The 12984-nt window shown below is 35.2% G+C and overlaps 1 protein-coding gene across 2 annotated transcripts; it reads right to left on the bottom strand.

Annotated features, from left to right (window-relative positions):
* On the bottom strand, positions 1–12984 carry LOC146159031 (atlastin-3-like). 2 transcript variants are annotated; one of them, XR_014494646.1, is made up of 9 exons: positions 7620–12984; positions 6011–6225; positions 5203–5355; positions 5064–5126; positions 4579–4800; positions 3140–3205; positions 1573–1736; positions 312–1401; positions 1–126 (listed from the first exon to the last, which is right to left on the bottom strand). XR_014494646.1 is itself a non-coding variant. In XM_083383834.1 (8 exons), exons 1-8 carry the CDS (start codon positions 7675–7677, stop codon positions 1218–1220), a joined length of 1125 nt encoding a protein of 374 aa, XP_083239960.1. In that variant the 5' UTR covers positions 7678–12984; the 3' UTR covers positions 1–1217. The 2 variants fall into 2 exon arrangements, 1 of the variants encoding a protein (XP_083239960.1); XM_083383834.1 differs by having other exon boundaries at positions 1–1401.

Below are 12984 nucleotides of genomic sequence, written 5' to 3'. Positions count from 1 at the left end.
CTATATCCTAAAGTTCGGCAGTAGACCTCGCTGTTACTATTTTTGCACTTTCGAGGCGAAAATATGCATCTTATTGTGGCGACGTCGTCTTTCACCGGTGCGACCAGTATACTGATATCGGTCTTCCTAAAAATAAAGGTAATACTTACATAAAAGCCAATGATTGCAGTCAATACCTAAACAATTTCTACATGTATGTACCAAGAACAACGAGATCAATCAGAAATGTATTTACCACGAAAAGAGGATTGATTTTTTTTGTTGTGTAACGGCATTTAAATTTTAATGTAAACCACGTAATTCATTTTTACCTTTCTTCTGACATTTTACCATTCACAACAGTCAGATTAATCGCAGAAATCCCTACGTTTAACCCTGTACAAGTGAAAACAATAATTAGGTCACAATTTAACAGAATGATAAACTTTAATATTATAACAGGTTGGAACACACTTTTAAAATATTCGATTTTAGTTAAAACGTGTAAATATCACTAAGTAAATTTTAAACCCGCGGTAAAACTATTGCAAAGAAATTATTAAGATTTTTTTTGTGAAATACATTTTAAAAGGAAATATACGTTTAATAAAATGCTTTGCTGAAATGTACTGAATATACATGACGTATGGTACACAGAAAATTATAATAACGATATCTTACACCATGTAAAACGGAAGGCCCGATGGACTAACAGAATCCATCGAATAACGATGTAATCAATTAAAGGTTAGGAAAAAACAAGCATTTAAAATACATGCAAATGTAACAGTATGAACAGATATGCATATTTTTACAGAACACGGTAATGATAGTAATTATAATCCTGGTAGGCATGACGTGTGTACAACCTTGGAATTACTTTGTTATTCGTTCGTCTCATTGAGATTTTATGAGTATATAAGTGTATACAGGCCATTCAACAGTTGAATAAACATATGTTGATATTATATATACATTTATGTCGTATTTCGCTTCCAGCCAAGGGCTTCACAGTTTTTTTAGTAGCGATCATTACAGGCATAGGATATTATTTCTAAACAATTTTTAAATCCTTGATAGTTTCGACAGTTTAAATCAAGCCTTTCTTTCTTAGTGTGTAGGCTACTATACATATATGTATGTGCTGAAACAATACGACAAAACGAAAATTTGAGAATGAAAAATCGTTACTGTATGTCATACAAAAAACTCAATTTCCTTTTTTAGATTAAATTTTGTTACTGTAGATAGAATGCCCGCTTGTTGGCCTGCTTCCCATTTACACGCAAGTCCATCCATATTCGCTTATGAAGAGTGGTGCTACCGCGCTTTGCCCGGGCAACCGCGTTTCCGTTTTCCAAGATGCAAAGATCAACCTCATCGCTCCAAAGATCAATATCCAAAGATTGCTGTTTCCCACGTCTAAATTTTAGAATAGCCGATATATAAGTTTGTGAATTGTCGAGATTGCATTACTTTGCAAACACAAGCATCAACAATGAAACATGTAAAACCGTTAATATGTAATGCAGGCTATTGATAAAACATAATAACTTCGTTACATACAACAGTAACAGTGTAGTTGAAACGTACCCCAATCTTTCACTTGTTACAAAGATTTCATTTGGAATCGGCTGGTCCTGAGACTGACCGGTCACACATATTTCATAGAACATTCTTTTCTTGGAAATCGAGATACCGATTGTGTATTCCTCAATTCGGCCAAGTTCGCGGCCCATTTCTGTCACCTTTGAGACCTTTTTAAACAAGGTTGAGGACTTTCGTCGTGACATCGTTTCGAAAACGTTTACAAATATCGTTAAAACATATGTATATTATTATTAAGCAAACTTTTAAATAGAAATGTATGTTCATATAGGAATGTTGTGTTTGTCCAACATGGCTGTGGTGCAACTTGTCTCGTAGTGTTGAAGAAGTTTAAAAACCAAATGTGCAAAGGTTGTAAGGGCAAGATCCTCACTCTATTACGAAAGCTTAAAGAGGTGTTTGGGTATGGCTACAAACGCTATATTTGAATCGAGAGGAACGATTATACTCGTATGGATTATTTATGGTGACTGACAGACGGATGCTATATTATAATCGCCGGTCAACGCTAAGACTATGCGAGTTAAAAGTAAAACTAAAAAAACACGAACATTGTAGACAGAAAGGCACAAACATTCTTCCGAAAAAGCTTACTGAAATCAGTTAGCCAGATCAGAATTGTAGTACAAGCAGGGCCAGGCTAGAACACAACTATAATCTGCAGTGAGGTTCGAACTCACGATCTTCGATCATACCGGGATCGTCGCTCTTTACCAACTGATCTAAACAACCTCAGCGGAAGCAAGTGGAAAATCAACCATTGTACGCGTTCTTAATTTTTTAGTACAATATAGATATTTGTATTCAATTGCATAAAACATTTAGGTCTGACCCCGATTCAGAGTGCTTAGAAACCACAATTTTTTTATAATAAAATTTTTGTGGAAATTTATTACGACCCACCGAGAACTTGCTTAGGTTGGTTTGCCCCACGACCAGCAAAAGGTTGCCGACCACTGGTAAACGACATCACAAATAAGAATACACATAAGCCCTGAGAATAATACGTCGAGCCGGCTGAATCCGGCATGCAAATCAATTTAATCCTGCGGCTCATGTTCCACAAAATTCATTAGACTTGGAATATTTGATACAAAAATTACACCTGTAAGGTATTCTAATCTATTCCTAGTTTTCCACTTTGTCAATCAGAACATGTACACCTTTCATTTAAACGTAATCATCGTCAATGTGCATGTCATTTCCCTGTTTGAGTCTGCCCTTAAACATATTTTCGATTACTCATGTACCCCCTATAAAAATTGCTTGCTCCTGTTGTAGAAGGTAGCAATCACAATCTTTTGAGGACCATTTATTGGACACCCTGTTATCGAAATTGCTAAATCTACTTTCTTAAAAGTGGTTCTCGAACGCTTTTCCTCGCGACACCTCAGGAAAAGTGTATCTTCGATGAGAGTTTCAGTAATTATTTTGTCCGCAATAGTTTACTATAACCTCGTATTTTTTTTCATAGAGTGCAAAACAATCTGCTAGACGACGGGTGGTACGGCATAAAAACAACAGTTAGCTATAAAACAAAATTTTAATTTACCTTATCCATCAATAATGCGCGGAGAGCCTGTTCTTGATTCCAGATCTTAGTGGTTTCCGCTAGTTTCTGGAAAATATATTGTTTGTTTATCACATTAAAGGATTTCTTTGTAAGGTTTTATTTCTTTTAAAATTGACCATCAAAAGTAAGCACAATAGATAATGATTGCTTGTACGTTGTAAGTAGTAATAAAGTTGTTCCTAAAAATATTTTTTTAATTTTTTAATTAGAATTTAGAAACTCTTATTTATTTAAGGATTTTCGTCAAAACAATATACGAAAAAATAAAGTCGGTATGGCACCGGACGTTTTGATGTGGACATTTTGACGGCTTAGTTTGAACGGCGCCGTTAGGATTCTACTTTTTTTAATTTTTTCCCTTTTTGGGTTTAATGAGGATAATGGTAGGGGTTAGAAAATTCAGTTATGGTTAAAATTGTTAGAGGAGTTAGTTATGTTCTTAGAGGTGGGTTTGGGGTTTGGAAGGTTGTAGAAGGTTGCAAGCCTGATTCTAACCACGGTTCTTATTTCCATGGATTTACGACTAATTCCGATTTATATGGTATTACGACCCTTAGGTATTAAAACAGTATAGACTTTCTTGTCTCAGTCAAAATCAGGTATTAGTCATATTTTTGTCTTATTCCGAACTGTGTTTTATTCTGACGTTGATATTGTTCGTTTTTAGGTCTCATTCTGGAGTCCTTACGAAATACTCAAGCGGTGTAATTAGTATCACTTATTCTGTTGATGTCGTTTTCGTTGGTATAAACACATTGGCAACACGTCTGTTTTTTCTAATGTTCTATTTTAGGAGGTTTATACCGCAAACCGTGCGGTGTATAAATATACTGAAACCCAACTTAACAGTAATGCAAAAAAAAAAAATAAAAAGTAAAAAAACGCGATAAGGAACATGGGAGTTTTTTCCCTCTGCGTTGCATACCGTTTGCAAAAGCCAAAGTACACATAGGGTTATCTTGATTGATGTCCGACACGTGATATTTTATGGTTGTTAGGCCATATTTGGCTTTAAATGTAACAAGTTTAGTTACCTCAAGTGGTTAACCTTCATAAAATTTACATTTTTTGACGAGGGGGTCAACAAGCATTTCATATAAAGGGCCAAGGACTGCCCCGAATGAAACGAATTGAAGATCGTTTACATTTGCCTTATTTAACCTAGTTATTATAAACAAACCTTTATCAAAATGTATACTAGGCTTTGTGACGTTGTCGCTTTGTGAAGTTCAATTCAAATTTAGACTAATTTTGCATTTGACAAACATTCGCGATAATTAAGTGTCAATAACGAAACTTTTTACACTAGAGTGAAATCATATCAACCGACCGACGATTTAGAATACAGCTTTTCATCCCGGTTGTTCGAAAAATGTTGTGTGGCCATTTTCTCGTCAAAAGAAACAATTGAAAAAAACCTGCAAAATTGTCCTGACGTCTGGCATTTTCCCAGTTCCAACGCCGTTGAAGTCAGCCAGCTTCAAAATGATGGGAGCTTTTCCCGTTACAATGTTGCCGTTAACACTCTGGATGGCGGCATTGTGAGGCGAAAACAAACCAATAATGTGCGACGGGTCGAGACAGTCCAATTTCACGTCGTAATCAGGGTCCTGCCAATCTCGCACCAGAAACAGTAGATTCTAAAATGTTTCCATTTGTTAAACATTGCACTATATAGCTTTTGGATGTAACGTCGTAAACTAAGAGTTGCTTGTTAAGGTCGCAAAATACCCTGTGGAAACAGCACTAGGTAGGTAAAAGCAAATAGCATTTGATCTATTTCAACGATCAGAAGGGTTATATTTGTTTCAACACATTGTGTCTTATCAATGGTATGACCTAATTCTTAGAAAACGGTCAATTAGATCAATTTTTGTGAGCGAAAAATGCTTTGACAACATACCTGAAAAGGTTTTGCGATCAGGCTGCTGCATTTGTGGGCCGCTTTGCCGTAGTCCGTGAATATCTGGCAAACAATTGCGAATTAGTTTCTGGCTAAAATACATCTATTGTAATAATTTTAGGCCTAATTATTCTTATACCCCTAAATACTCGAGGGCGTCTTGTATCTGCTCCATGACATTGTAGATTTGCACGGAACTTATCATCGTGCTTAAAGCGAATATGACGGAACAGCCTTTTACTGAAGTGGAGCTGTCGAAGGCTTCCTGCGTATCCATGAGAAACAAGGCGACCTGGAGAAGGGATTATATGATAAGGTAATTGGCAATTGGTAAACTGGCATATTACATTTAGCGGCACGATTGTCTGCAGACTACTTTACCATGCGATTCGTGAACCACTTTTCAGGTATGCTGTGTTGTCATATTATGGATATTTGCAGGACTGATATACTAACAATGTTACCTTGCCAGCTGCTCTTCCTTGTTGTGAAGCCACGTATTAGGCTAAAATATATTTTTGAACTGTGTAAAAAAGGTCAAGTTTAACCCTGATAAGGTTGGAAGCCAATTCATTCAGCAAAGTCGCAAACAAAAAGCGAATGTGAAACACTGATCTAAATACATGCATTATTCTTCGCGATTAAAACCTATTTTTTGCTACATTTACAGCTTCAAATTAGCGCAATACAGATTGGATCGTTGATTGTTAGGGCCTGGTTAACTCCTACATACACCTATGAATAGTAAACACGCCTCTTTACAACGTTTAAAACCCACATTTCTAGGTGTATACAGAATGGGAACTATTACGGGCACAAATGATTTGTTTTTGTTCGTACCCATGTCTATTTTTTGTTTCTATATTAATTAAAAGGTGTAAATAAGGAATAGTTATGATCAATCAAAATAATACATTATCATGATCAATCTCTGGAAGCCAACTTACCTTTCCTTGCTTCTGCGACCATAAGTAGCGAAGAAACAAGTTGAGCATGAAGGATTTCTCTTTGCCGACCGCACCAGCCAACGAATACACGGCAACCGGATCGTTAGCGACCTGACCAAACACCTGCTCAAGTTCCATTAGGAGGATTTGGTCCAAACCCGAGTCAATTGGTCGAACAAATCGGACGACTTTGGAAGTTCCGTTGTCCTTGCATTCTGCGTAACACATTAAATTCAGGGCTTTAATTTGATTTAATTTAATATGCACCTTAACTTTTTTTTTCTTCGCACACAAAATTGAACTGACCAAGTTTAAAACCTTAGAAGAGCAACACATGACTTTTCTCTATTCTATTCGATACATAACTTTTAGTGCCATGTTTTTGAAAAATTTTTTCTTATTGGTTGTTGTGGCTTACATCAACGTAAACAATATTAAAGACTCTTGATTTTTTCACCTTATCGCCCAATATTTTGAGGTCGAACGTATCTATTATAATCGTGTTTAAAATATCATTCAATCATGAATTTGTTACTGATCTATATATCATTTGCTGATATACGCTAATTATTAATATTGGTGACTGAAAAAGTGCGCGCAATGTACTTAGTAAGAATTTTTTACATCAACATCGTACGCGATCTGCGATATCCGTAATTCAGTGTCCATTATTGCTTTGTAATACATGACTGAATACGGGTGTTTATTAAAAAAGCCGTTTTAAAAAGCACCTAAATTGCCGATAAAGTGCAATTTAATTCCACGCCTGCAAATCCGGCTATTTATTTTTTCTTATTGTCGAATATACGATTTGAAGAGATATTTGTCCCACCATTATTTAAAGTACTATTAAGCACGAATCATAAGGAATTAAATATTTTAAGCTATAGTTATATTTGACTCTTGAAATAACAAAAGGTGTTTTATTTATACTTGTCACTTGATTGTCATTGTTTTACTTAGAGCCCACGCAAACAACTATAGGGCCCTAGGCGATAGAAAATAGACTGTTTTCTAATTGTTATTTAAACATATTAGTGCCTAAATAGAGTTACTATATAGTATATTCGGTTAGCCGTACAAACAAAGAATATATTATAAAACGTGTTGGTTGGACCCTATTTAAGCCAAAAAAACATATAACTAATGCTAGTAATAATCGTAAAACAAACTCGTAAAGGTAACTTAAAACCCTTCGAATGTAGTGAATCTCCTGCGCGGAAAAATGTTAAGAAGGATCCCTGCTACAACCTCAGTAAATCTTTCAACACGACTTTCAATGTTTTCATATTTCTCCAATACAAGCTCAAATAGGATAAACGTGTTAAATAAGTCTCTTTTTTTAACAATTGTTTTTATTTTTTTAGATGGACTGTCGTTAGGTGTGGTTTCAGGGGTGTTTTTAAAGATAAAATAAGGACAATAGATAAACAACGTCCCAAAAAATGTTTAACTTCGTTTTTGCTTTCCACCTTTATTTTATATACCCAGCTAACAGTAAACAAACCTTCAGGTGGCACGTTTAAAAATACATATTCGCGAAATTAACGAAAATGGACACATCCGCTAAAGAATATTACCATAAGTTAGGCCTACAATCAATACTTACTAGGAGGTTGAATTGCCGTAGCGTCACACGTAAGTTGCTCTCGTCTAAATGATATCATTGCTTCTATGTAATTATTTTACATGGAATATATGTTGCAGTTAATGTAGTGTAGGACTGAAAACAATTGTATTTATAGATAGATAATTTCTTTGATACATGCAAGTATATGCTATAAAAACGATTTATGCGAATATTCTTCTCGATTTTGCACAAATTTTAGAACATTTGAAGGGAATCTGTCATCTTAAAGACTCTTATTGTTTTAATTTATATACACTACTACAGTGTAGGCCTGTGTATATACAAACTTTCTACAAACTGTAACTTCTGCCGAATTATCTAGTCTTTTTTGCTGTGTGGGCTAATCTGTAACGTCTTTTCAACGTTGAAATTGTATCGAGATGAATGTTCACCCAAGTTTTGAAGCAACACCCAATGTACGCTATTTAGCGCTTTGCGCGAACTTTTTACGTAATTTAGGTTCAGTCATTCAGTTGTGGAATTAATGGTGCTTTTTTTGCTTGACAAGTTCCCTAGTAACTAAATAAATGCAATTTTGGGGTAACGTTTTTGTTCGAGAACAATATGCTGTGACGTTACTAGTGTCGTTAAATCTGAAACAAAATTGACCCTTAAAAATAAAAAATTGACTCCACCAAAATCCAGTCTGTAATTATCATGAAGTGAACTTTTGTATCCACGTGTGGAAAGAAGGTGTACATTTTACTAATGGTCTTAGTTTTGCTCAATCACTCATACATTTTCTAATACAGTTGATTAGTAGAAATGCATCGTTTAATAGTATCATTGCATCCTGCAGAAGGCTAACCGTGTTGCGCACCACGTCAAAGTAGAAAGACAGATTTACGCATCGCTAAGTGCAATTGAGAATACCTTTTATTAAGAGTGCCAGTTACCCAACAAGTGACGTGGAGGTTTTTTGCACAATGTGCGCAAAAATGTGCACGAGGAAATGTGCGCACTCTTTTGAAAATGTGCACACTCTTTTTAGAATGTGTGCACTTTTTTTCAGAATGTGCGCACATTTTAAAGTGCTTTTAAAAATGTGCGCAATTTTTGCTCAAAACGCAAAAGGGTACATATTTAAAAGCATGGAAAATTAATGCGCATATTAATATTTTTTCTTTTTCTAATAAAAGTCTGATTGTGGGCTAAAAAGTTAGATTCGCAATCTTGGTTACTTCCGAAGATATTACACGATGAAATTTCGGGCTGCTGGCTTCCCTTTGGTAGAAATGTGCATTTTGAGACGATATTTTAGTGACAATTTGGAACTTAAAAAAAAAAAAAATAAAAAAAAAAATATGAAAAACAAGGACAAATTTGCCACCCCAAACAAACAGATAGTCACAGTTGTGGAATTTCTGTTTTACAGGTTAATATTGTTGCAGAAAATTCATATTTGACATGGTTAAATTATTTTCATCTTAATGGATTGCAAAGTGTCTTTTAAAAAACTTTGAACAAAAGGTGGAATTTGATACATCAAGCTCTAACATAAAGGAAATAAGGCAAATTTTTGCACATCGCATTTTATGCTATTCTGCTATAGCTTGTGTATGCAAGTAGCCCTGTATTGTTTATATATATTTACTTCCTTTTCTTACATGTAAATAGTTATTTTCATTATGGCATTCTTGCTTTTTTATTTGTAGACAATCTGGACGACATACGTACAGCTTGTGACGGGACAGTCTCATTTAGACATTCGGTAATTGCCAATAATTTAATATTGTAGTTTAACAAAATTATTGTTTTTCACAATTACTAACAGGTCCTCTGTGGTAAGTGTAAAAGATTTTACCATTTTCACTGCATGGAAATTTGGGAGCAAAAATCCTCCCCCGTCTATGAAGAAGATTGGAAGTGTCCAGTTTGTGTCATTTGAGACATGATGAAAATGTCAACATTTAGGTATTTTTGCATCTATTTTTATAATTGTATATTTAAATGTTATCACCTAACTTCACATTTGAAATTTTGTATTTCAGAATTGGTGACAGGATTTGCCAAGTCAAGACTTTTCGTCTGGTTGATGTATGATTTTTACTTTTATTATTTAGTCTATTATAGCTTGTCTAACCCTTTTCTGCAAGACTGACACATTTTGGAGTTTTTTGTAAGCTTTTGTAAACTGGGTGCCGTCCTCATGTTGTTAGTATTAAACAAAATGTGTTTCCGTCACACTGTTATCAGCGTGATATTGGTATTATGGCGCAGTTTTGATGCTGGTATGTAGAGCTCAAGCTAACTTCGACTCCTCTCTTTTCAAGCTTTTGTTGTATCGTTTTTATCGACAATGAACGTATAAACAGGATTTTAAAAGGCAATAGTTGTATTTTAACTAGGATAGAATTGTATCTAGTTTGTTTTCACAAAAATACAGAGATCATGTCAGTTACTAAAAAAATTAACAGAAAATAAGATTAAAAAGGTTTGAGTTATCTGTATAATGTTTCAACTTTTAGTTGAAAAAGTGCGCACATTCTGAAAAAAAAATGCGCACAATATATAAAGAAAAGTGCGCAAATTTTTGAATGCAGTTTAAAATGTGCGCATATTGTTAAAAAAGTGCGCACATTCTTGAAGGCAGTTTAAAATGTGCGCACTTTTTGGCGTTCACATTTTTGCGCACATTGTGCAAAAAATGTTCGCATCCCCGTCTCATATACATGTGGTTATAGTTACGCAATGTACAGCGTTTTATGTACAGTAGGTTGTCGATTATACGAACTTGATAGCTATAAATTACTTTCCCTCGTGTTACGACTGTGATCGTACCTCAAGAAGTTTTCGTTCGTTGCCAATAAAAAGTTACCGTACCAAGGTTATCAGTTATACATATAGATGATTATGCTGGCTCTAGTTATAGCGTGGCATCTGTGGTTATTTATAGAATAGTTCACGTATAGGGAAACAATAAATCAGTCACAAATAACTGAGATGTAAATTAAAAACAAGTAGAACTGGCCATCGGGCATACGCTAAATCAGTAACAGGAACAGTCTTAATTGTCATTACATGGCAAGGAAGATACAGCTTTGTTTTTGACTGCACAGCGCTTTACATTTCGAATCGTAAGGTTCTGTCTTGAATTTCACATAGATTCCCTCAGTCTTCCGTAGTGTTCGTTTAAGCGGTGCATGACTTTTCTAAAGTCTAACTTGAAGTCCTGGTGAAATGGACAGAGAGCACTACACATAAATGTTATTGTGCCTATACTGTAATGTTCAAGCCTTTTGCTCAAGCCTATGACCCAAGCTTTAATTTATCCAAATTCATATTTATCAAATTCTTATTCTATACTAAAAAGCCCTTCCCTTCCCAGGCCTGGCATTGCTATATAAAATGAACAATAAGTTGAATTCTGCATATTATTTGCTGAGCTAGAGATGCAAGTAAAGCTGGCCTGAAACATCTAAAAGTTTTTATAAAATGCTGAACAAATAATTCTATAAAAAATACATATTAACGTTTCTTTAGTAACAATAAAAAGTCAACTCTGTCGCGTAAACCGTACAGTTAATAATAAGAAACAGAGTCTGTTTTGCGATATATGCCCTTTGCAGAGGACGTACGCTCACCTTCAACGCTATTACCTGTTGGGAATTTCCCTTTAATTTTACCAGCGGGGCCAAACTATATGGGCCCGCCTAGGACTTACCATGTGGGATTTCCTCCTAAATTTTACCAGATGTGAATTACCAGGGCTGACACAAAACCAAACCATGAAGTCGTAAAATATGGTAAAATAAATAGTGATTCCAGAACCTAATTGGAAAGCCTACTTGTGTTTTCTTGTCCATTTACCTCGAATGCTTTGTGACATCACAAGAATACAACTTATACGTTCAATAGAATATAGCAACACTTAAATATTTAATACGAGAGCTAAATGTGCTCATCTTCCTCAGTTGCTTAATGCTGCCCGCTGAAGTGCGATTTTAACCTACAGTTATCCTAATAATTACCACATACGACAATAATAAAAACGTAAGCCTATACTAAAAAGCCCTTTATTGATGCTTTCATTGTCATATTGGGAAACACTATTGTCAATAAGGGAAACAAATCCCAACGTAGCGCCAAAAAGCGGCCGTTCGGGTAATCTAATTTTCCCTTTTCAAGCGATGTATAGCCCAGGGTGGTCCAAACCCAGGCCCGCGACATAATTTTTCGTGGCCCGCAAAGTACTGTTGAATTATTGCAATGCGTATCATTAGAGGTTTAATCAAAGAAATATAAGTGAACAACAAACAACAAGAATGTTCGAATTGTTTGGTTATGATTAAATTTTCTGGTTACACCATTAAATAAAGCAGTTTACTATCGCTCATCAAGTTCGGATACAGGGGGTGGCAAAAAAGACAATATTACACGGCGCCTCAATGACCAAAAGACTGCTGTACCATAATGTAATTGTAAAACATACTGCATACTGTAAAACGAAGACTATATGTACAGAGCGCGAAAATTTTTCAATTACATATAGTTAAAGTTGGGAAAAAATACATTTCGATAGGATCGCAGAACCACATTTGGCACATGGGCCTTTCCAAGCTAAGCCATTTAAAAACTCTATGTCACACTAACTTTTAAAATAAAGTGCAATTATTGTAGGGCTATCACGCGGCCCACAACTACATGATAACACTAAACTATTCAAAAGTAACTCCCGGCCCACTAAAAATGGCTTTGCGGCCCACATTTGGGCCGCGGCCCACAGTTTGCCGACCACTGAGTTACAGGAACAATCTTGATTGCATTACATGGCAAGAGTCATACAGCTTTGTTTTTGACTGCACAACACTTTACATTTCGAATCGTAAGGTTCTGTCTTAAATTTCACATAGATTCCCTCAGTCATATTTCCCATAGTTTTCGTTAAAGAAAAGCGTTGTATGACTTTTCTAAAGTATAATTTGTAGTCCTGGTGTACAATGGACAAGAGAGCACTACACATGGATTTCATTGTGCGTAATGGGCTTTTTGCTTAAGCCTATGGCTCAAGCTTTAATTTACCCAAATTCATATATATATATAATTCCTAATTCTATTTAGTACTAAATTCTATCAATATTAATGGGTATTTATCTACTACAGTTGCTTAATGCGGCGTTATAAAATAAAGTGTGAGTTAAAGTACAGCTATCCAATTTATATACAGCACATGCAACACTAACAGAACGTAGTCTATATTAAAAAGCCCTTCCCTTCCCAGGCCTGGCATTGCTATATAAAATGAACAATAAGTTGAATTCTGCATATTATTTGCTGAGCTAGAGATGCAAGTAAAGCTGGCCGAAACATCTAAAAGTTTTTATAAAATGCTGAACAAATAATT

Source organism: Ascidiella aspersa, chromosome 3 (genome assembly GCF_963924565.1).
Source record: "Ascidiella aspersa chromosome 3, kaAscAspe10.2, whole genome shotgun sequence".
In the NCBI taxonomy this organism is placed as follows: domain Eukaryota; kingdom Metazoa; phylum Chordata; class Ascidiacea; order Phlebobranchia; family Ascidiidae; genus Ascidiella; species Ascidiella aspersa.
This window is presented reverse-complemented; position numbering and strand designations above follow the sequence as displayed.

Excerpts from the sequence above, each read along its gene's own strand:
- LOC146159031 (XM_083383834.1), bottom strand. The coding sequence starts at position 7,677 with ATGATATCATTTAGACGAGAGCAACTTACGTGTGACGCTACGGCAATT. Across the intron at positions 4,801-5,063 it reads TGATCGCAAAACCTTTTCAG|AATCTACTGTTTCTGGTGCG; the intron begins GTATGTTGTCAA and ends GAAACATTTTAG. Across the intron at positions 3,206-4,578 it reads ACGTCAGGACAATTTTGCAG|AAACTAGCGGAAACCACTAA; the intron begins GTTTTTTTCAAT and ends TATATTTTCCAG.